At 38.8% G+C, this 25,458-nt stretch overlaps 1 protein-coding gene across 1 annotated transcript in view; it reads right to left on the reverse strand.

Annotated features, from left to right (window-relative positions):
- The window catches only part of LOC136878773 (copine-8), a 374,905-nt gene that overhangs the window by 193,595 nt on the left and 155,852 nt on the right, over positions 1-25,458 (reverse strand). Inside the window, exon 3 of the mRNA XM_067152239.2 lies at positions 15,610-15,828. Within this exon, the coding sequence (XP_067008340.2) occupies positions 15,610-15,828 (219 nt within the window). The remainder of the gene's footprint in view (positions 1-15,609; positions 15,829-25,458) is intronic.

Raw genomic sequence — 25,458 nt, forward strand, 5'->3', positions numbered from 1 at the left:
CTATTTGGAACACACGAAAATTATTAATCAAATAGAGGGTTTGGATTTTTGGACACGTTATGTGGACGATGTTTACACTATAATAGATAACAGACTCACCGATGGCAATAAAGTTTTAAATATATTGAATAATTTGGATTCCAATATAAAATTCACTTTAGAAGAAGAAGTTGAAAGATCACTGAATTTTCTGGACATAGTCACAACAAGAGAAGAAAAAGGATTTTCTTTCAAAATACACAGAAAATCCACTTTCACACTGACCACTATCAAGAACAACTCGTTACACCCTGAGGCACAGAAAAGATCAGCATATTATAGTTACGTTAACAGAGCGTTTAGTATTCCTTTATCCAAATCTGAAAGGAATAAAGAACTGTTGTTAATCCGACAACAAGCCCTCTTGAATGGTTTCAACAATAACATGATTGATAAAATAATTAATAAATTTTCGGAGAAGCAACAATCTAAATTAGCAGTCGAACCTAGTAAAACTGAAAAATATATCAAGTTCACATATAATAATCCAAACATTCATGTAATAACAAATTTATTTAAGAGAAAAAATTTCAAAATTGCATTTTCCACCAATAACAACATGAAACATAGTATTTTCAACCATGATACAATAAATCTCTCGGAAAAAGATAATTTTTTTGATTCGGGAATATATAAACTCACATGCTTTGAATGTAAGAATACATATATAGGACAATCTGGCCGCAATTTTAAAGTTAGATATTTGGAACATGTGAATGCTGAAAAACATAGAAGATTCTCAGCAATGGGTTCACACATGACTGCCACAGGTCATAAATTTACCAACATAGAACAAGACCTGACCATCATAAAAAAATTAAAAAAGGCAGCTTAATGAACACATATGAAGACCTATACATTCATCTAGACCAACTTGTAAAGAAAAATGATAACCTTAATGAGGCTGTAGAATATAAGAATCCATTATATTATTAAATTCTAGTATATTTGAAAATGCTTGAGAAGGATCACGAAAAAAGAATTGGAATTTATCCACCTACAGATAGCCCTACAACTTATTCCTCCTCAGTTGAAGCTATAGGTGACAGCAAGGAAGTTCTTGACACACCTATATCCCCCGCTCCTCCACCTCCTCAGGTGCAAGAGCAAGGAAGAACGCATCATCAATATTACACCCGGCGCAAAACTGTGAAAGAATTACAGGAGTTACTGTTCCAAAGGAAAGCAGGCTTAATAAGATTTGACAACTAGGAATTAGTTATATTTTCATCTACATTAATAATAAGAGCCGCACTGTGATATCAGGATTTCTTCATTTCGATAATTACTTATAAATTGTATAATTTTTAATTTTTAAATTGATCTTTTTTCATGAATTATTAAGAAAAGAATATTTATTAGGACATATTCTCTATGGAATATTGTACAAGTGTTTCCTTGACGACTGCTTTCTATTGTAGAAATAATTTATATATTTTCTCTTGAGTTATTTGTTTGTTTTAATGTTGTCAATCTTATGTTAATTTTAAGGACACTTCCTCTAAAGCATTACTTTGTCAATTTTATATATTTTTCATCTAAACAGTGTTATGTGGCTGAAGATGTTGATAATATACGAAACATGTACCACTTTTGACCATTAAAAATTGCCTTAAGCAATCATTGTATCGACTAGGTGGAAAATAAATAAATACTTAATTGTGAACAGATAGGTCTTACGGCGATGATGGGACAGGAAAGGGCTAGGAGTGGGAAGGAAGTGGCCGTGGCCTTAATTAAGCTACAGCCCCAGCATTTGCCTTGTGTGAAAATGGGGAAACCATGGAAAACTTTTTTAGGGCTGCCGACAGTGGGGTTCGAACCTACTACCTCCCAAATACTGGATACTGGCCGCACTTAAGCGACTGCAGCTATCGAGCTCGGTCAGTTATATTTCACTGACACTTAATACGTATAACAGCGAATTACGTATAAATGGATTACCTACAAATAAGGTTTAATGAACATGCTTTTAAATTACATTTAACCAGGACCTAAAGGAAATTACGTACTAATACAAATTACGCAGAACAGAGTTGCGTATAAAGCAGGTTCAACTGTATTAATAATGGCATGTGGCCTCTGGAGAGGCCAGGTGCAGGACTATAGGTGACATGAGGATGGGGCCCTACTTATGATGAAGACTGCACACACACATTCAGTCTCCGAGTCACAGGAATCGGATGACGCCAAACAGCGTCGAAACTAGTTCCAAGTGTAAATATATGTTGTAAATAAACTTATAACATTTATTTGTATTGAAAAGGTGGACCCTTTTAAGTTTCCTATCTTATGTTCTCAGTTCAATACGGACAAAAAATGAAATTCTTAGATTTAATTTTTTTTTTAAAAATCACAGGAATCAATCAATGAAGGTTAATCGAACCTGGGACCCTCTGGACCAAAGGCCAGTACGCTAACCATGGAGCCGGACTGTGAGAAGGAAAGAGAGTATTTCTTCTCAGTGGGATATGCAAGTTCAATGAATTCTTCAAGGATTTCTCATGGCATGCAAAACTTGCATATTTAGCATTCAGTCACATGAATGAACTGAACTGAAGTCGGCAAGGAACGCAATTAACACTTCCCATACTACAAGACAAAATAGAGAAAATATTAAAGAAAATGAGCAAGGGTGAATTTGATTCTTTCTAAACATTACAGGACTTCCTGTCTGCAAATGAAGAAATATTACCAGAGAGGGTGAGTGATGTAATGGCGAAACACCTGGAATTGCTAGGATCTACACACACTAGAGTATTGCAATGTAAATTTTACACTCGCTTGACCTGTGCTGACAATCAAACTATGCTCGTGATGTAATGGTGAAACACCTGGAACTGCTAGGATCTACACTCACTAGAGTACTGCAATGTATGTTTTACACTCGCTCGGAGCGGGGAGCGCTTGAACCTGCATTGGTAAGCAAATTATGCTCGTTGCGTAATGGTGAAACACCTGGAATTGCTAGGATTCACACTCACTAGAATAGTGCAATGTATGTTTTACACTTGCTCGGAGTGGGGAGCACTTGAACCTGCATTGATAAGCAAACTATGCTCGTGATGTAATGGCAAAACACCTGGAATTGCTAGGATCTACATGCACTAGAGCATCGCACTTGCTCGGAGCGGGGAGCGCTTGAACCTGTGGTGACAAGCAAACTATGCTCGTGATGTAACGGTGAAACACCTGGAATTGCTAGGATCTACATGCACTAGAGCATGGCACTTGTTCGGAGCGGGGAGCGCTTGAACCTGTGTTGACAAGCAAACTATGCTCGTGATGTAACGGTGAAACACCTGGAATTGCTATGATCTACATGCACTAGAGCATCGCACTTGCTCGGAGTGGGGAGCGCTTGAACCTGTGTTGACAAGCAAACTATGCTCGTGATGTAACGGTGAAACACCTGGAATTGCTAGGATCTACATGCACTAGAGCATCGCACTTGTTCGGAGCGGGGAGCGCTTGAACCTGTGTTGACAAGCAAACTATGCTCGTGATGTAAGGGTGAAACACCTGGAATTGCTAGGATCTACATGCACTAGAGCATCGCACTTGTTCGGAGCGGGGAGCGCTTGAACCTGTGTTGACAAGCAAACTATGCTCGTGATGTAAGGGTGAAACACCTGGAATTGCTAGGATCTACATGCACTAGAGCATCGCACTTGCTCGGAGCGGGGAGCACTTGAACCTATGCTTACAAGCAAACTATGCTCGTGATGTAACGGTGAAACACGTGGAATTGCTAGGATCTACATGCACTAGAGCATGGCACTTGCTCGGAGCGGGGAGCGCTTGAACCTGTGTTGACAAGCAAACTATGCTCGTGATGTAATGGTGAAACACCTGGAATTGCTATGATCTACATGCACTAGAGCATCGCACTTGCTCGGAGCGGGGAGCGCTTGAACCTGTGTTGACAAGCAAACTATGCTCGTGATGTAACGGTGAAACACGTGGAATTGCTAGGATCTACATGCACTAGAGCATGGCACTTGTTCGGAGCGGGGAGCGCTTGAACCTGTGTTGACAAGCAAACTATGCTCGTGATGTAATGGTGAAACACCTGGAATTGCTATGATCTACATGCACTAGAGCATGGCACTTGTTCGGAGCGGGGAGCGCTTGAACCTGTGTTGACAAGCAAACTATGCTCGTGATGTAACGTTGAAACACCTGGAATTGCTAGGATCTACATGCACTAGAGCATCGCACTTGCTCGGAGCGGGGAGCGCTTGAACCTGTGTTGACAAGCAAACTATGCTCGTGATGTAACGGTGAAACACCTGGAATTGCTAGGATCTACATGCACTAGAGCATCGCACTTGCTCGGAGCGGGGAGCGCTTGAACCTGTGTTGACAAGCAAACTATGCTCGTGATGTAACGGTGAAACACCTGGAATTGCTAGGATCTACATGCACTAGAGCATCGCACTTGCTCGGAGTGGGGAGCGCTTGAACCTGTGTTGACAAGCAAACTATGCTCGTGATGTAACGGTGAAACACCTGGAATTGCTAGGATCTACATGCACTAGAGCATCGCACTTGCTCGGAGCGGGGAGCGCTTGAACCTGTGTTGACAAGCAAACTATGCCCGTGATGTAATGGTGAAACACCTGGAATTGCTAGGATCTACATGCACTAGAGCATCTCACTTGCTCGGAGCGGGGAGCGCTTGAACCTGTGTTGACAAGCAAACTATGCTCGTGATGTAGGGGTGAAACACCTGGAATTGCTATGATCTACATGCACTAGAGCATCGCACTTGTTCGGAGCGGGGAGCGCTTGAACCTGTGTTGACAAGCAAACTATGCCCGTGATGTAATGGTGAAACACCTGGAATTGCTAGGATCTACATGCACTAGAGCATCGCACTTGTTCGGAACAGGGTGCGCTTGAACATGTGTTGACATGCAAACATTGCTCATGAGAAAGAGAATCGCGGAAAATAAAAGACAATCATTTTAATTGTTACAGAAAGCATTACAATATTGCTATAATACCTACGTTTGTTCTGATTTACCTTTTTATTCCTTTTATTTTATACTCAATGGCATCTTCGCATTTCAAATCAATGAAAATTAAACAGGTAACTTTCATCTTGTACACAACACTGAATATAATTATTTAAATAATACCTTCTGATAAAATAGAAATAATGCATGAATTAGAACTCTGAAAAACAATATAAAATAGCAAACTTCAGTTTCTTATCATTTGTTTGTTGTTGCAATTTTTTAAATACATATAAAATGTATCTAGACCAAACTTGAATTACGAAATGATGTCTTGGCATTGAAAATAACAATGATATAGAATAAATGTAAAATATAATTTAATTTCATGGGGCTATTTCTAACTGAGTGCAACCTTTGTAAGGCAGACCCTCCGATGAAGGTGGGCAGCATCTGCCATTTGTACGCAACTGCGTGTTATGGTGGTGGAGGATAGTGTTATATGTGGTGTGTGAGTTGCAGCGACAGGACAAACACCCAGCCCCCGGGCCACTGGAATTAACCACTTAAGGTTAAAATCCCCGACCCGGCTGGGAATCAAACCCAGGACCCTCTGAACGGAAGGCCAGAACCCTGAGCATTCAGCCAACGAGTCAGACAATGTAAAATTAAACTCTGCTTTGGTTTGAAAAGAAAATAATATAAGATTAAGAGCAGAAAATTAAATAATTATTTATCTTCATTGTGTTATGGATTTTATTGTTATATTTAATGTTTTAGAAACATTTACATTTCAATTGTTTTATCAATAAAAAGTTTATATGGATTTTTCTGATATGTAATACCGTCATTAATTGATGTATTTCTATGAAATAATAAAATATTCTTTCCAGCTGTGAACAAAGTCAATTGCACGTTGTTATTGTGTCTGGGTTAAGAGAGCTTCTCACTTGCTGCACCGCCTGCTTACAAACCAGACTGATTACAACAGAAAACTTCAAACACATCACCTTTGAAGTCTGCTCGCTTCCTTAAACTGCATTCGTCACCATTTCTTTTGTTTCCCATTCCATGTTTACTGAGCAACTATCACCAGGAGTCCTGCCTCGCACTAGCTTGGTCATGCTCCAGAGCTCCGCCTCTAGTTGATAAAATCTCGTGGATCAGAAATCCTTTCTTGGAAACCGAATATCTACTGCTCACTGGGCAAAGTATGTTGAGACCCTGTATCACAACTCCATGTTTCTGATTTCTGGATCCATTCACAGCAGATAAGTTCCTAATCTTGTGAGAACAGGTTCCGGTGGAAGTTGGACAACTGCTCACAAGCCGGTGCTTTTAGAAACAGTTTGTTTTCCACTTAAAATTGCTTTCTTAACAGATGGAAAGAAGATACGTATCTCTTCTGTAATACGATGCAATCCATGGGCCAAACATGTGACATGGATGTGATCTGGAAAAAGTACTCTAAGAGACTGATCAGCTTTCAACATATATGAAGCTGCATCTGTGACCAAAAGGCGCATTTTGGAACAATCATTCTCTGATTCACTAGACCCCAGAAGTCGCAGGGAATCCTTAACAAATCTTGCAACTGTAGCATGATTTTTTTTCTAGCACTTTTCACGAAAGTAAATGAGGAAGCTATTCAGATCATGAAGGAGAAGACAAAGGGAATTAAAGTCAATGGTGAAAGGATACACTGTATCAGATTTGCACATGACATCGTATTAATTGCAGACTCAGAAAAAGAAATGAATAGAATGCTGAAAGTCCTCTCAGGCACTCTTAAAGTATGGAAATTAAAAGTAAACATACGGAAAACGAAAGTAATGGTAGTACGGAAAAATATGGAGGAAATTAAAACCAATATAAAAATTGATGACATCAGAACTGATCAAGTGAAAAAATTCTGTTATCTTGGTAGTATGATAACAGAGGATAATAGATGGTTCCTGGAAGTAAAGCATTGGCAAAACAGGCATTTATAAGTAAGAAAAACATTTTAACCAGCACGCACATGAATATAGATGTAAGAAAATCCTTTGCAAAATCATTTGTATGGAGTACACTTCAGTATGGAAGTGAGAGTCGGACTCTGGGTAAATTAGAAAGGAATCGACTAGAAGCTGCTGAAATGTGGATATGGCAGAAAATGACCAGAACGAGCTGGACGGAAAGAAAAACCAACCTGGAAGTCTTAAGGGAAGTTAAAGAAGAGAGAAGATTTTTAGAATAAATGGAAAACAGGAAATTAAAATTTATTGGACATGTCATCAGACACAATACTTTCATCACTAACATATTTGAAGGGAAAGTGCTGGAAAAGAAAGGGAGAGTTGGACGACATCGAGAAGAGGTTAGCCAATGAAAGAAGAGAGTGGTTGCATCGACAAGGCATTAGCCTTTAGAACATTGATTGAAATGAGGTTTGCCGAGTTCTTCCGGACATAGTTTACCCACTATGAAGTTCGCAATGTATCGACCACACGAATTGGTTGTTTCATCTACCGATATCCAGACACGGTTCCCTCCTATGTCAGGTTGTATCGAATCCAAGACAGAAGCGTGCATTGAAAGTCAAGAGTTCTTCCTAAGAGTAGATTCATCTGGTATGCTTTTATTAGCACCATACTTTTCAACAACTGAGTGTAGATGTGGATTACTCAACTTATGCAGCGGAAAGTTGCTGCATACAAAAGCTTTACAAATATCAGCGGAAAATGTTCTAACTTCACATTGTGTGTTTTCACATCAATTAAAAGTAGCTGTTGTGTGTTCTTACTCTGTTCTTTTGATATGAGATGTGAAGTTGTTTTCAAATGCTGTTAAATTTGAAATTTTTTAACGCATTTTATACGCGTGTCGCACACTTGACAGTATACTACATTACCGTCACATGTATACTCACTGTTGCCTGATATCCACCGTTTAATTAAAAAAGCTCTAGAGCTCTCTTCCTTAGTCATTTTTAGAGTTTAATCTGGTAAAACACTAAAAACAGATGAAGAGCAAGTTAACAGATGAACGCACTTGTTTGAGCAAACCTTGGGAGGCTACTGCAAGAAGAAAGGAATGTCAGAAAGAAGGAAATCGCTCTTGTGAAAAGGGTCATTATCCATCTACCTGCTTGTATTGCGACACTGAAAGCACCTTCCTTGATCAGGGAAGGCTTCTCGCCTTGCCAAAGGTGTACAACATATAGAGTTCATTTAATTTTTTATTTTGTTCAGAAATCATAGATAATCGATCACACATAAAAGAAAAATATATATGTACATGCACTAATGTTCAAAATATGCTTTTGCATATGCGGGTCCTAATGATAACATACCTGTGTGAGTGTACCTTTTCCGCTTTCACACAAATGAAAACAAAGAGGCTAATCTTCGACTTCTAGTGACTATATTTGAACCAGGCCTACGATGGCTTGTCTGTCCCAGTGAACTGTACCAAGTGAATTCTCTCAAGTAAGTTCTCCCTGTTGTAATTATTAGCTGAGTGTGACAGTTTTGTATTATTTATGCATTTAGGAAGTAGAGTATGTTTATGTAAATATTAGGCCTATATGATCTGAATAAAATTTAAGATGCCAACATAACAAAATTATGTCTTCTGTTTACGGAATTATGTTCTGTGGCAAGGGGGTCTTTGGACATCCGTACAATATGCTAAGGGAGCCCTGGGCACAAGAGAGGGAACCACACGTGCTCCTTGAACTATTGGCAAATCACTGTGCTAATTTTGCTAACATGATGCACATACAACTACCATGTCACTGCTGGTATTGTTTACAATTATTTGTATCAAATGCTCCTCAGAATGGGTGAGTAAACGCATATCATCTGCGTAGGCTATTCCCTTCGACTTCTATCCCTTTAAAGTTCTCTCGGAAAGTCACGTGTATAAAACCCACAAGGGAATAATAACCCATCTTCTTGTCAGAAACACGTCACAATTTTAAGTTCTCTGTTGTCACCTTATTGCACATTTCACTGAGGCACACCCTTACCAGGTTTATGAGTTTTTTTAGCCATCCCAAACTCCCTTACGCTCTCACGGTGTATGTGATCATAAGCCTTCAAGAAATCTAAAAATAGAACGTGCAGTTCTTTACCATATTCTCTCAGTTCTTCTGTGAGCTGTCGGAGAATGAAGATATTATCTATTGATGATCACCCTGGCTGGAACCACCATGGTATTCTGCCCAGGGTTGAATTCTATCTATGCAACAGTTGGACAAGATCTTGTTGCAGAGCAATTCCTTGATAGTTTTCACATTTTAATTTGTCACCCTTCTTATGGATTAGACAGTGGTTAATGGGGCATAAAACCAATTCATTCATTCAACTTCGCTAATCGGCCAACTAGGGACCACGATAAGCCTCACTTTATATTCTGGCATTTGTTCATCTTTCGCTTGATCCACATCATCTTCATTAGCTCACTGTGTTTAGCACGACGTTCTTCTGTCCATTTAGCACCAGTTGCCTGTTTTTCGTGCCGGAAAGTCCCAAAAGTCTTGATGGCTGCTCTGAAAAGATTTTGGTCTTGTGCATCTTCTGCTTGTAGGCCCAGTTCTTTAAGATCTTTCTTGACATTAACGTACCATGGCATTGCCGTTTTTCGTTTTGCGTCAAATATACTGAAGATACGTTTCGTCCATCGAGAGTCGATCATCCGTCGTACATGACCGTAGAAGCGAACTCTGCCTTTACGCATTGTGTCTGTGATCTTCTCTATCTTAGAGTATACTTCTTGCCTGGATTTTCTAATGTAGATGCCATTTTTGTAGTTGGGACCAAGTATGGTGTGTAGGATCTTTCTTTCTTTCCTCTCTAAATCCGCAAGCAAACATTTCTCGGACAGGATAAGGCATTCAGATGCATACAGTGATACTGGTTTGATGACAGTGTTGTACTGACGAATTTTTGTGTTCAGGGAAAAGCACTTTTTGTTGTAAATGTTGCGGGTGGTTTGGAAAGTGACTTCCATTTTCTTGATTCTTGCTGCTATGGCCTCTTTGTCAAATCCATTTTACTGAATCCATTCCCCAAGGTATTTAAATTTACTAACACGGTTTATCGTTCCATATTTGGTGTTTAGTTGTGCCGAATCATCTTCGATATTTGACATTACTTCTGTCTTTTGAAAGGAAATTTGTAAACCTGTTTGTTCTGCTACTTCCTTCAACACATTGATCTGCTTTGTTGCACTTTCGAAATTTTCTGCCATAAGGGCTATATCATCAGCGAACGCTAAGCCATCTATTTCTACTCCATTTTTCTTTATCCCAATCCTTACGGGTTTGTAAAGGTTTCTTTCTTTTAACGTCTTTTGCCACCCCTGTATTACCTTCTCAAGTAGGCATCTCCCTGTCGATGGCCTGTCTTGATCTCAAAGGGTTCAGAGAGACATCCTTGGAATTTTACTTTGGATTTGGTATTAGTTAGTGTTGCCCTTATTATCGCCAGCAGTTTCTCATCGACTCCCATTTCTGCAAGGATGTTAAGCAACACATCAGGGTCGATGGAGTAGTATGCTTTCCTGAAGTCTACAAATGTAAATACATAGGTTCGATCTCTCAGCATATGGTATCTTATTATGGTTTTTAGGTTAAGTATTTGTTCTGCACTTGATCGGCCTTTCCAAAAACCTGCTTGGTATTCCCCGAGTTTGTGCTCAATTTGCTGTTCTAGTCTTTCAAAGATGGATAGTGACAGGATCTTGTAGGCTACTGGCAGAAGAGAAATTTCACGGTAATTGTTCACATCTCTTATATTTCCTTTCTTGTGTAAAGGATGGATCAAGGCTAGCTTCCAGTCCTCTGGTAGTTGTTCTTTTTCCCATATATCTACAATGGTTTAGTGTAAGATGTCAATTGCTTCTTCCGGGGCATGTTTCCACAGTTTCGCAATCATGAAGTCTTCACCAGGAGCCTTGTTATTTTTCAGTCTCTTTATGTGGCGTTTGATTTCATCGCGATTTGGTGGAGAAGATGGCAGATTTTGGCTCACTGGTTTGTTTGTTTCGATGGGGTTGGCTGGTTTTTCACAGTTTAGAAGGTCATCAAAATACTTAGCTAAGATTTTGCAGTTTTCTTCATTTGATGTTGCAAGAGTTCTATCTTTCCTTAGAAAGGTGCCTTGTATCCTTGTACCTTCTTTTTAAAATTTCTGAAGTATTACTATTATTATTATTATTATTATTATTATTATTATTATTATTATTATTATTATCATCACCCCTGTAGTCTGAGGTAGCACAATCGAAAAATATTTTATTTTTTCAACTTGTTTCTTTCTTCATATACTGGACTCTAGAGAATATGATTTTGCTATCTTCATTATCTTTCATGCCAGTAAAATTGGTTACGTAATATAATGCAATAATTTTTATATCATTGAGTGCTTATAGGCTTAAGTTAAATAACCTTTTTTCTTCTTTGGGGAAAATGTGAGTTACTTGGAAATATTTTGTAAATTTGATCACTGTACGTCTGTGTTACCCCGAATGGTTTTAATTTGTTTGCCGATTATTGATATTGAGCTTTTTACAAGTTTTTTAAAAACTCTTACGGTGGCCGAAGTAATACTAAGTCGGAGGAAACTTCGTTTTTTGAGTTATTTATACGGTGGCCGAAGTTACCCCAAAACACGGGGTAACTCCGGCCGCTTTTTCGATAATCATAATTCATTACTGAATTACAATTACTATTATGTACTCTAAAAACTCTACAGTGATTTTCAGGAGAATGGAGAAACTGATGTTGCTGATGAACTTATGAACAACTTAGATGAAGCCAGATGGAACAAGTGGACAGAAACTGTGGAGACTATGGATTTCAAATATTCTAGCAGGAAGGCTTGGAGCCTCTTAAAGAAGTTGGGGAGATCCCCTCACATTCCACGGCCCAAATCTGCTGTATCACCTGATCAAGTTGTCAAACGGATTGCTGGATTGTCTAAAGCGAAACCCAATAAAGATCTCAATCGGTTAATAAGAAAAGAACTAACCTTCATGAAAAGACATAATATTGATTCATCAAATATTTCTGCCCCTTTCACCGAAGAAGAGCTCCTGTCTGCTCTGAAGACAACAAAAAACTGCACAGCACCTGGTTTTGATGGCATTCACCCTGAATTCCTCAAGCATTGTGGGAAGAACACAAGGAAATGGTTGTTACGGTTTTTCTCAAATATTCTGATTACAGGCAAACTTCCTCCAGAGTTCAAACGAACCAAGATTCTGGCAATTCTGAAACCAGGTAAACCTTCCGATTGTCCTGAAAGTTATCATCCAAATTGCTCTAATGAGTGTTTGTTACAAACTTCTGGAATGGCTCATCTACAATAGAATAAGCCCTCTAATTTTACGATGGCTCTCAGCAGAACAAGCCGGTTTTAGACCTAACCGTAGTTGTGAAGACCAAGTTCTTGCGTTAACAACCCATATTGAAGCAAGTTTTGAAAAATGACTGAAGAGTGGTGCAGTGTTCATAGACCTTACAGCTGCTTATGATACGGTTTGGAGAGAGGGAGTTGTGTGTAAGTTTTTAAAACTTGTTGGATGCAGAGTAATGTCACAACTCATAAACAACATGCTATCATATAGATTGATCCAGGTAGTTATGGATAACAAACAAAGCTCAACAATGGTCTCCATCAAGGCATCTCTGCTCTCTCCATTGCTGTTTAATATGTACACTGCCGATATACCCCACACTACATCACACCAATTCGCTTACGCGGATGACCTAGCAATAGTTACTCAGCAATCCAATGTGAATGAGATAGAAGCAATTCTTGACATTTTGAGCAAGTACTTTGATAAGTGGCGTTTGATACCTAGCACCAGCAAAACGGAAACCTGTCTCTTTCACCTTAATAACAGGCAGGCAAACATTACTTTGAATGTTTCCCTCAACAACTCTCCCCTACCACACAATTCTAACCCCAAGTACCTTGGAGTAACTCTTGATCGGACACTATCCTTCAGGAAACATTTAATGAATACCGCTGCTAAACTGAAGACCAGGAACAATATCATTCAGAAACTTGCAAGTTCTACATGGGGAGCATCAGCATCCACTCTTAGGTTGTCAGCACTGGGACTGGTATACTCTACAGGTGAGTATTGTTCTTCTGTTTGGCTGAACAGCCCTTATGTTAAGAATATTGATGTTGTTCTGAATCAGATGATGCAGATTATCAGCGGCGCAGTCAGATCATCTACTCCTCTTTTCTGGTTGCCAGTCTTGAGCCACATAACACCTCCAAGGATTTGCAGACAAAACAACCTAATTTGCGAGTTCAGGAAAATAACAATGAACCCAAGCCTTCCCATTCATGAAGACACGAATGTTAGATATGGACATCTGAAGTCAAGATCTCCGCCCATTCAGACTGCAAGGGAACTCATCAATAGGAACTTAGACGGTTCTGATGAATGCCAATTGGAGTGGATCAACACAGCTCCAGATGAATGGCAGACCCTCTTTAGTCGCCAGCACCCACCACCTGGTTTTAATCTCCCCAGAAGAACTTGGGTTCTTCTCAACAGAGTCCGTACCAATCATGGATGATGTGGGTCATTGTTGCATATGCGGGGTATGCGCTCCTCCCCTGAGTGTGACTGTGGTGAGAAGAAACAGACCATCCGTCATATTGTCACCGAATGTCCTAGGAGGTCATACTCCGGTCAGCTGAAAGAGTTTGTGTTTGCTTCTGACGGAGTTGTACAATCGTTGGATAGCCTAGATTTGAGTTTATGAACTGTTTTAGAGATTGATTGATAGTTTAAGGTGTTATATTGTTTGTTATATTTTTGAATATTTGTATGTAGAGTTATGTACTAGCCATAAGCTAAATAGTAACCTAGTTCTTTCTATAGTGTTTGGGTCAGCTTTGTGGGGTACCTTGCTGTGTGAATCTCGTTTGAAGTGCCGTGGCATCCTGGAACTTAACCTCAAAATATGTGATCCTATTCACCTGATAGTCTGAAGAATATGTTCTCAGATCTGTCAAAAGGCAAACTGAAGATTATACCTGAAATGAATTCACTGAACATACCTTATCCTAATATAAAACAACAATTTTACAAGTTCCACAAAAAGTTATTTCACCAAGCATGTTTCAAAGAACTTCTAGCTTCTGGTTGAATGTGTAGGTTATATGCTACCAACTTCAAAACTTGAAGTACCAATAACTACTGCCAACTTCCTCCCGGTTTATGTGGTATACCGCAAGTTTACCAACAAAGTTTTGATCCCTTTCACCCCAATTATCCTATTCACCTCGTTTTATGGCACCAGAGTAAACAAGTGATGTCATGCTGTGTTAGGAGTTGTGTTTTTAACTTTACCATGTAAAAAAATTTAAAGTTAAAAACTTCATGATTGTTCCGTATTGAATAGAGAAATAAGAAGATGTACAATATTATAGGGAAGGATCCACCTTTCAATACTCCGTAGTAAAAAGTAGTTACAACCTGTTTATTGGGACCGGTTTCAACACATTTCAAGTGTCATCATCAGCCAATTAGCGAAGATCTTAAAACAACTCATATATTGAACACAGGCGAAATATTAACATTGTATCATATCGTAGCAATTCATTCTAGGAATCATTCATTCTGAATTGCTAGGATATGATACAATGTTAATATTTTGCCTGTGTTCAATATATTAGTTGTTTTAAGATCTTCGCTAATTGGCTGATGATGACACTTGAAATGTGTTGAAACCGGTCCCAATAAACAGGTTGTAACTACTTTTTACTACAGAGTATTGAAAGGTGGATCCTTCCCTATAATATTGTACATCTTCTTATGTAAAAAAATGTACGATTCCGAATAAAACAGTGTTCAGCTTACATCACTTAATGGTAAAACTTTTTGGAGACACTTTCTCTGTCAGATTCAATCAAATATGACAACACATGAAGATTCAATTCTTCTCTTGACATTTATGCATCTCATGAAAAATTTAATCATTATCATCATCATCATCATCATCATCTTGAACCAGCTCCAGTTTTCCAGATGCAGTGAATGAGCACTCTCTATTTACTTCTGTCACTGTAGATAACCAGTTGCAAATCCAGACCTTGTCCAGCTAGATCATTTCTACTCTGATTGATCCATCTCTTCTTTGGTCGACCTCTTGAGTTCCTTCTCAAATAACACTCTAGCTGCTCTTTGTGGGTCGAAACCATTTCAGCCTGGCTTTGATACAGATCTCACATGCCATGGATGTCCATGGCGTGACAGAGATGGTGGCGCAACACAGTGGCAAGCCAGGACTCTTTTGCAAAGTATTAAGTGCTCTGTTAAGTAGGCCTGCTGTATGTACATACATCTTCCATATTTAATTATTTGTATTAGATCAGTAGTTCTAAGCTAAAATCATAATTTGCTGCATGTTCTGTCTTAGCTGAGGTACTCTCACTCCCAATTACCTTGGCTAAGCAGGTTTGCACTGTGCAAAATATTAAACTAGCCAGTACACACATTTTTTAAGTACTGGTACTGCAATTTCATATAAAGAAATTGTAGAATAAGTTTGTTTACATTTTTTAAAGATAATTCAATGCAAGAGTAGATCACTTACTTCTGTCTTGTGCACAACAGAGAACTCTCCTGTTTCCAGAGATTTATGAAATACAAGAAAGGGATCAGATTTCCAAAACCAATTCTTCTTATCTAATTTATGTCCGCTAAACTGCAAAACTACTTCATCCTTCAATTGCGCCAGTTCTTCAGCAACGATGATCACTTGTCCTTGTTGATCACCAGTGCTGCCAGGACCTTTTATCAATGGCAACTGGACCTAGGAATCATAATTAATAGTTATTAGAGATATTAATATTACCTGAATAGAGGTATGTAAAGAGTAGCAGTGGTAGAAAGTCGGACTCCAGACCTAGGAGAGGGCGAAACAAGTACATGTTGTACAACATATAGTGTTTACCCAACCAAACCCCAGCCATCTAAGAGTGATTCAGTTTACTCTGCCATGTCAAAACTGATGAGCAGAGGCTCAGACGCTGCACCGATTCAGATAGGTCTCGTAACGAAGAAGGGATACAATATGGCTAGGAACAGGAAGGAAGCGGTCATGGTCCTCATTATGGTACAGCCTTAGCATTTGCCTGGAGGGAAAATCATCTTCAGGCCTGCCGACGGTGGAGCTCGAACCAATCATCCTCCAGATGCAAGCTTACAGACACATGGCTTGAACAAACAGAATGCAGAGAATTAGAGTGGGTAAACATTATAATGATTAATAAGGGAGAGGGTTCCGACCTTTATGTTTTCTTATATATGTAAATCATTTGAGTAAAGAACTGGAACAGATAAGGCTTTTTGTAAGTGATGTTATTCCTTTCATTTTAATTGCTGTATTGATTAAGTTAAAGTACCTCATGGGGTCACTGTAAGGTAATAATACTGTATAAGGTGCAGTAATCACATTAACAAGATTGTAAAAAAAGGTTACAGATCTCTTCACATGGTTAGGAAGGTATTTAAGGGTTGTAAGTCAGCAAGGAGCTGACATGATTAAAGTTGCTGGTCCACCAGGAATACAGTGCCTATATAGAGTTTTCAGAACAATATGGAAGGATGACAAAATACCTAAAGATTGGATAAAAGGGATGGTAGTTTCTATCTTTAAGAAACAGAGTAGATGGAAAAGTGAAAATTACAGAGGCATTACCCTCCAATCATATGGCCTTAAAATCATGGAGAAGATCATTGAAGCCAGAGTAAGGGATATACTATTTTTTTTGCTAGTGGCTTTACATCGCATTGACACAGATAGGTCTCATGGTGACGATGGGATAGGAAAGGCCTAGGAGTGGAAAGAAAGCGGCCGTGGCCTTAATTAAGGTACAGCCCCAGCATTTTCCTGGTGTGAAAATGCAAAAACACGGAAAACCATATTTAGAGCTGCCAACAGTGGGATTTGAACACACTATCTCCCGGATGCAAGCTCGCAGCCACGCACCCCAAACTGTACGGCCAACTCTCCCGGTAAGGGATATATATTTTTTTGCTGCTTGCTTTACGTCGCACCGACACAGATAGGCCTTATGGCGATGATGGGATAGGAAAGGTCTAGGACTGGGAAGGAAATGGCTGTGGCCATAATTAAGGTATAGCCCCAGCATTTGCCTGGTGTGAAAACGGGAAACCACAGAAAACCATCTTCAGAGCTGCCAACAGTCGGGTTCAAACCCACTATCTCACGGATGCAAGCTCATAGCTGCCCGCCCTTAACCGCATGGCCAACGCGTCTGGTGAGGGGATATACTAGAGCCTATCTTAGAAGAAGAACAACACAGCTTTAGGGCTGGAAAAAGAACAACAGATCTGATATTTGCTTTGAGAATGTTGGGAGAGAAACACTGGGAAAGAGGAAAAGACCTAATTATTGTGCTTATGGACGTTGAAAAGGTGTATGATAATGTTCCTAGATCAAGTATTTGGAAAAGTCTTAGAAAACCTGGTGTACCTGAGTACCTTATTAGGAAGATCCAAATGCTATATACTAATTGCAAAAGCTGTGTCAGTATTGGAGATGGTCACTCTGAATGGTTCAATACAACCAAAGGAGAACAACAGGGAAGTGTCTTATCACCTCTTATATTCATAGCAGTCATGGATACCATTTTAAAGGAACTAAAAGGAATAGGTAATAAAGATCTCCAGGCTCCGGAGTTTGCAGATGACATGGTAATATGGGATGAAATGGAGGAGGGAGTGCAAAATAATCTGAATGCATGGTATAATAAGTTTGATGACTATGGAATGAAATTGAACCCATCAAAAACAGTAGCCTGAAAATCGTCAGACATAATACAGAATGCAACATAAAACTACAGGACCACCAAGTTGAAGTAGTATACCAATTCAGATATTTAGAATGTAATGGCTAGTGATAATAGGGCTGGATAGAAATAGCAAACAGAGTAACCAAAGGCTCTAACTTTTACATTATCTTTAGATACCTACTACGGGATGAGAAGGTCCCACAAAGAAGAAAAAATGTTCCTGTACAAGTCATATTTCATTCCCATCCTTACATATTTTCTGGAAATCTGCACACTAACATCAAAGGATTGTAGTACGATTCAAGCCTGTGAAATGAAATTTCTTACAACTGCGCTCCAAAAGACACAACGTGATCACGTGAAAAAATTATTTGATTCGATCTAACCTAGGTCTAAGTGAATCGACGGAGGAAAGACTTAGGTCATCTAGACTTAAATGGTTTGAGCATGTTAAATGAATGAATAGCACGCGGTTACCATGTGCTTATTTGGGAAAGAGAATAAGAGGTAGAAGACCAGTTGGAAGACCAAGAAGAAGATGGATGGACCAACTGAGGGAAGACGTGGAGAGAAGAGGATGGAACTGGGAATCTGTCATGGACAATAAAATCTTTTTGAATATGCAACTTTGGAAGATGCTCGTTTTCAAACACCCTACCCAGCTTGCTGGAAGGGCAAATCAATGATGATGATGATGATGATGATGATGATGATGATGATAAGGATGTAAAAGAGAGGGGCTAAAGTCACTGGCAAGACCCCAATTAGAATGTGGTTCTAGGGTGTGGGACCCTCAGCAAGATTTCTTGTTTCAGAACTGGAGAAGATCCATGATCTGTTGTGGGTGATTTCCAGCAAAAGAGTGATGCAAACTTTCAGCTGGGAAGACTTAAGAGTAAGGAAGCAAGCTGCATGACTAAGAGCTGTCAGTGGAGAGATGGCGCGGAAGACATTAGTAGATGAATAAGCTTGAAAGGAGTTTTTAAAAGTAGGAAAATCATAACATGAAGAAAAAGTTGGAATTCAAGAGGAAAAATTGGGGGAAAATATCTGTGTATAGGAAAACAAAAGAGGGATTGGAATAATTTATCAAGGGAGATGTTTGACAAATTTCCAACTTCTTTGAAACCATTTAATAAAAAAAATAGGTAAACAAGTGATAGGAAATCTGCCACCTGAGCAAAGGCCCTCGCTCGGTGGAGGGAGACGAAGATCAAGCTTATTATAATTCATTTAATTCTGAAGCAAAGTATTTCAAAAGAATTTCACAGAAATGAATTACTATATAATCATCAGATTATTAAAACTGTCACCTGTGGTGGGACGACAAGCGGACCTTGCTAGAGCAGCTAAGCGAGCGGACGCACCTCGGGTCCGTTCCACTATAGTGAACCCAAGTGATAGGGATCATAATTTAATCATGATTTGATATCCGAAGGAGAATATGGTACGCGTATTGAAATGAAGAAAATTGGTTGACAATATTCAGTCCTAAGTAATGTTGAAACAAAGGGCTGGCCGCGCGACATAGCGGAGCCGTGAGGATTAGCCTGTCACAATGGCTAGAGTGCTGTTCTCCGTAGGGGGCCTATTAATTTACCGACCAGAAGATACAGATGTCCACAAACATGTTTCGTACAAGAGAAAGGCGAGCCAGGAAACAACGGAAAGGTTGCAACATTAGCGCTGCGAAGATATATTTGTGTCAGGCAGAAACTTTCCGTGATGTCATGTATTCTTGGAATTGGAGAATGGGAATGACCACAGCCTCAGGGCATGTGTTGTCAAGTTGTTACAAAGGAAAACTCAAATGAACCGCTTGCTCTAGTCCAATCACAAAATTCATTTGGCCAGTCAGGAGTACCATCTTGAAAGATATGAAATAAAGTGTCAATTATTTTCAAAAGTAATTACTAATCAATTATTGCAAGTATATGAATCAAATTAAGGAAATTTTTAGACGTCATGCGTAGAAGAAAATAATAAGCCTCAAATTAAATAAATTGAAGACTGAATTTCCTGGAAACAGGGCGTCTCAAATGCTATTGGCGAAGGATGACCACGCCATGAGAGACGCTACGAAACCCACGAATTATTGTGGAGCGATATCTGTTAATATCTCCGAAATCTGCGATTGTTAGGAGATCGTATTAAACCAGGTGTATGTTCCAGATGAGGGGATTAATTTGGTATCAGTTATAACTTCCAGTTCAGACTGCGAGTGCCGATTTGAAAAATCCCCGCCCCCCCTTCTTCGTCAGCTAATCCACCAGTAAGGTCCTCCATCAATAAATACGTGTGCAAGGAACACTCATTACCTCAGTTTACGTACTAATTCAGTTTACGGACGACCGCACTTACGTACAATCTCAAGTGTATTCAGAGCTCGGGAAAAGTGACTTGTGACTCTGAATCAGGGTGTTGTGTTCCAGTTACCCGCGGGTCGAGTAAAGTTAGATCACGCCAGATCATGCTACGGTCTGAGGCTACAAGTTGTATATTGTGAATTCAAGTAAAAGATGTAATAGTAGCAAGGAGTGATAAAATATATTCTTTTAAAGTAACAGTGAAAGTAGGTGTACTAAACTGTGTGACGGACAGTAAATGGAAATCTTACTGAATAAATGAGCCTGTACTGTAGGTAGCTGAAATAAAACCACCGTCATAATGAACACATCAAGTGTGTGACTTGATATTAATTTGGATGTGCCGTGTCGGAGACTGTAAAGCGCGCCGGGCGATTTAACCAACACTCCGTCGTTTTGTGTCCAGTACTTTGTGCGGGAAAAGGACGAAGATAAAATAGTGTACATAGATATAATTGGGTCTATGGTACCGTAGTGGTACTATATGGTAAAATTTAATTTCAGTGTGTCAGTGTTAATATGTTAAAATATTAAATCAGTGTCATAATTATTAAATCAGTGTTATAATGGCGGAACGCCGTGGAAAAAAATATGAAGGTAAAATGAAACCACCCATTATGGGAGCGCCTCTCGTCCGTGCTGCCTGCCAAGGATTTCACTACAGATGAGTACTGATATGTAAATTTATTTGGGGATGTTACCATGACTGGGAAGGGAAACAGTTTTAATATTGACTTGGTTACTTCATGTAACAAAATGGATCGCTTCCCGAGTCCATTCTAAATTTAGTATACACGGACGGAATTAAATTGTAGTATTGTACATGTTGGGTCAAATAATGTATTTAATTTGTTGTACATATATTTCCGTAGGTATAGGGTAGTAATTTAAGTCATGCATGGATTATAATATTAATCTAGTCAAGTTTTTTTCTCGACATTTGATTTTGTGTTTAATGTTCAAACTGACCCAGAGTTTGCTTTTTATGTCACTCAATTAACGACGATTTGTATGATAATGTTATGGAAAATCCAGCCACGTGCGATGCCAGCGTTTTCCCTTGTGTTAATTTTTTTATTAACGTTGACAAAATTTTGTAGGGAATGTCACGAACAAATAATAATAATTCATGAGATATCGTCTTTCAATATGAACAGTGAGTAACATTAAATTTTGAATGGATAAAATGTTAAGATAATCGGGAATCGTTGATGACAGAATAGTTTTTTAATTGGAATTAAAAATATGTGGTAATTAGATTTTGTGAATTAATAATTATGAGTAATAATACCGGTGCAAATAAACCTTAAATGCTAGTAAACGTGTTGTTTAAATTATGGTCCAATATTTTATAAATAAATGTCTGATATTAAATTTGCAAGTATTAGCCGGACACGTAGGACTAATAATTACGTGATCATGATTATCGAATTTCGGCGAATATAATTTCAGGCTGTTGCGATTATTTGTGGAGAATGACCTCAGAAGTAAATCAGATATGAAGAGAGATGTAGTAAAGATCATGCAGTCAGAATATAAATATGTCGTACGATGTCGTCGATAAGAAATGTCAGTTGAAAACTCTGTGATTAATAATTGAATAAAATGATGTTGAGATATAAAGAGAGATAAAATTCCGTATGGGGACACTTACCGTATAATGAAGCTGTGTTGAAAGATAATGTGATACGAAGAAATGTATGAAATTAATGATATACACAGAGAAAATGAATGTACAAATACGGGCAATGTAACAGAGTAAAACTGAATTACGTAGAGGCAGGATTCGAACCCGTAATAGTACGTGGGAAATAAATGGACTGCGCAGAGAGTCGTTTGAAAGACTACGTACCCAAAGATGAACAGAGGTTAAGATTCCACATAAATGATCGTATGGTGTGATGGTTAAGAATGACGAGTGCTGCTAATAATAATAATAATAATAATAATAATAATAATAATAATAATAATAATAATGAACTTCATTATTGTTAGCTAACCGCTCATAAATACTGAAAGATCAAGGGAGCAAAATATAAATTACGTATACTTTAACTACCTACTCAGAAGTACAAATGAATGGAATACAAGCTCAGCTGATTTTTATTTATATTTACTTGACTACACTACACCCTTTGTTCACGACTGTAACCAACAATGCAATATTTGAATATGAGGAGTATCTTGCCAGTTATATTCGTGTTTTTCTTCGTGTATGGCAATCCTTTCGGTACTTAAGCATTTAACCAAACGCAGTGTAGTGTAGTGTAGATACATTGTAGTATAGATACAGTACATTTAGATAGTGCCGTATCTTGCCTGCTATATTCGTGTGTATCTATTAGACCGTAATACTAATAATAATTTGTCTAAGCATTTAGCTTCGTTGGTAATCTTTGAGTACAGTAGTTCTTGCAAATTTCATTTCTGTTGTGCTTAGTTTAGTGACATACGGTACGGTACCGGTATCGTAATTAGGATACGTCTGAAAGTAGTTTAAAATTACTGTAGTGTACTGTACAGTAGTATACGAGTAATATCCTATTAGAATTTAGTGTGATTATTTTATTATTGTAAAATATTTGTGTAGTACTGGTGTAGTAGAGCTATCCGTAGAAACTCTTACTAAAATAATGTTGTTGTAATTAGAATAGGCTTAATTGCAGTTTGGAATTGTGTAGTTCTTGTGTAGGCTATTACTTTCGATATTCAGTAATTAACAGCAGTTTTTATCCTGTCAGGGGTTGTAGGATATAAAAAATAGAGCACGACTAAGTAGTATTGTAGTGTAGTCGTATATTAATTACCTTATTGTTGTGTACTATCCCAGACAATATATATCCCTCCGTTCATTTATTTTTTGCAAATAAGTTATTTTATTTTTAATTTAATTTTTTTTCCCGTAAAGAATGGCTAAGGAGCACGAGTGTACTTACTGTGGGTGTGGCGAGGCATTGAGGGGTATGAGGGAGGAGTTGGAAAGTTTGAGGGAGATAATTAGGATTCTCACAGAAGACAGGAAGGAAGATAGGACTCCCTCAAACAATGTACAGGTTACAGTAGGTGTACAAGAGGGAGGGGAAGGAAAGGGAGGAGTTGTAGAAGACAGGTGCTCTAATGTTCTAAGGGGAAGGAGATTGCAGGCTAAGGGCTCTATTCAGGATCAGAATTCAGGACAGGTGTCTGTGCAAAATCGGTACGAGTCACTCCAGGTAGACCAACAGAGGGAAGATGAGGGACAGGGAACTGTTCCTGAGATGCATGGAAGTAGGAGGAAGGGAAAAGGTAGGAAAGGAAAATGTAGAATAGAGGATAGGAAAAGACAGGTGGAACAGGGTCATGGGAAGGAGAAAAGGGAGAAGGAAGTAGCTTCTGCAGCTATCAGGAAAGATAGGGCTGACCAGGAGGGGAGGGGATCAAATGAGGTGGGTAGGGTTGAGGCTCTGGTCATGGGGGATTCCATCGTTAGACATGTGGGGAAAGTGCGTGGAGAAAAGGGTAGCAGGGTAGAGTGTTATCCAGGAATTAGGTTGAGGCAGATGTTGAGGAAAGTAGAAGAGAGGGAGGAGGGGAAGGAGAAGGTGGTAGTGTTTCACGTTGGTACCAACAACGTAAGGCAAGCTGTTATAAGTACCAACATAGTTGGAGATGTGTGGGATCTGGTAAATGCAGCACGGGTAAAGTTTAAGAAAGTGGAGATTGTTATCAGTGAAATACTGTGTAGAAGGGATACTGAATGGAGGGTGATTGGGGATTTAAATGAGACTATGGAGTGGGTATGTGGGAAACTGGGAGTGAAATTTCTAGATCCTAATGGGTGGGTAGGAGATAGGGATCTGCGCTCAGATGGCCTTCATTTAAACCCTAGTGGTACGTATAAGTTAGGAAATTTGTTTGGAAGGGTAATAGGGAGGTACATTCAGGGAAACGGGATGGCCTAGGGAGCGGTGATAAGGGAACAGGGAACTGGAAATCAAGTAGGGATGACATAAAATTGTTAGTGTTGAACTGTAGAAGTATTGTAAGGAAAGGAGTAGAATTAAGTAATTTAATAGATATATATTTACCAGATATTGTAACAGGAGTTGAATCATGGCTGAGAAATGATTTGATGGATGCAGAAATTTTCTCATGGCACTGGAGTGTGTATCGCAGAGATAGGATAGGAAGGGGGGAGGGGGAGTGTTCATTCTGGTGAAAGAAGAATTTGTAAGCTACGAAAAAGTTAAAGATGAGACCCATGAAATTCTAGGTGTAAGGCTCATTTCTAAAGATAATAGGCAACTTCACATATTTGGAGTGTACAGATCGGGAGAGGGTAGCACTGACACGGATTCGGAATTATTTGATAGGATAGTCAGCTATGTGGGAAACGACATGGAAAGAAATGTGATTGTAGCGGGAGATCTGAATTTGCCAGATGTCAATTGGGAAGGAAATGCGAACGACAGGGAGCATGACCAACAAATGGCAAATTTAATATGGGAAGGACAGCTGATTCAGAAAGTGATGGAACCAGAGGGAAAAATATCCTGGATGTGGTGCTGATAAAACCAGATAAGCTCTATAGGGAAACTGAAGTAATAGATGGTATTAGTGATCAGCAAGCTGTTTTTGTCGTAGTTAAAAATAAATGTGATAGAGAGGAAGGTCTTAAAAGTAGGACTGTTAGGCAGTACCATATGGCTGATAAAGCAGGCATGAGGCAGTTTCTAAAAAGTAACTATGATCGGTGGAAAACGGTAAATAAAAATGTAAACAGACCCTGGGATGGGTTTAAAGAAATTGTTGAGGAATGCAAAAACAGGTTTGTACCATTAAGGGTGGTAAGGAGTGGTAAAAAAAGACTCACCTTATTATAATAGAAAAATAAAGAGACTAGGAAGGAGGTGCAGACTGGAAAGAAATAGAGGTAGAAATGGCTGTGGAAGTAAGGAGAAATTGAAGGAAATTACTAGAAAATTGAATCTAGCAAAGAAGGCAGCTAAGGATAACATGATGGCAAACAGAATTGGCAGTCATACAAATTTTAGTGAAAAATGGAAGGGTATGTATAGGTATTTTAAGGCAGAAACAGGTTCCAAGAAGGACATTCCAGGAATAATTAATGAACAAGGGGAGTGTGTATGTGAGGATCTTCAAAAGGCAGAAGTATTCAGTCAGCAGTATGTAAAGATTGTTGGTTACAAGGATAATGTCGAGATATATTAGGAGACTAAGGCCGAAGAAGTAATAAAATTTACATATGATAACAATGAC

This window comes from Anabrus simplex, chromosome 8 (assembly GCF_040414725.1).
Source record: "Anabrus simplex isolate iqAnaSimp1 chromosome 8, ASM4041472v1, whole genome shotgun sequence".
NCBI classification, from domain to species: domain Eukaryota; kingdom Metazoa; phylum Arthropoda; class Insecta; order Orthoptera; family Tettigoniidae; genus Anabrus; species Anabrus simplex.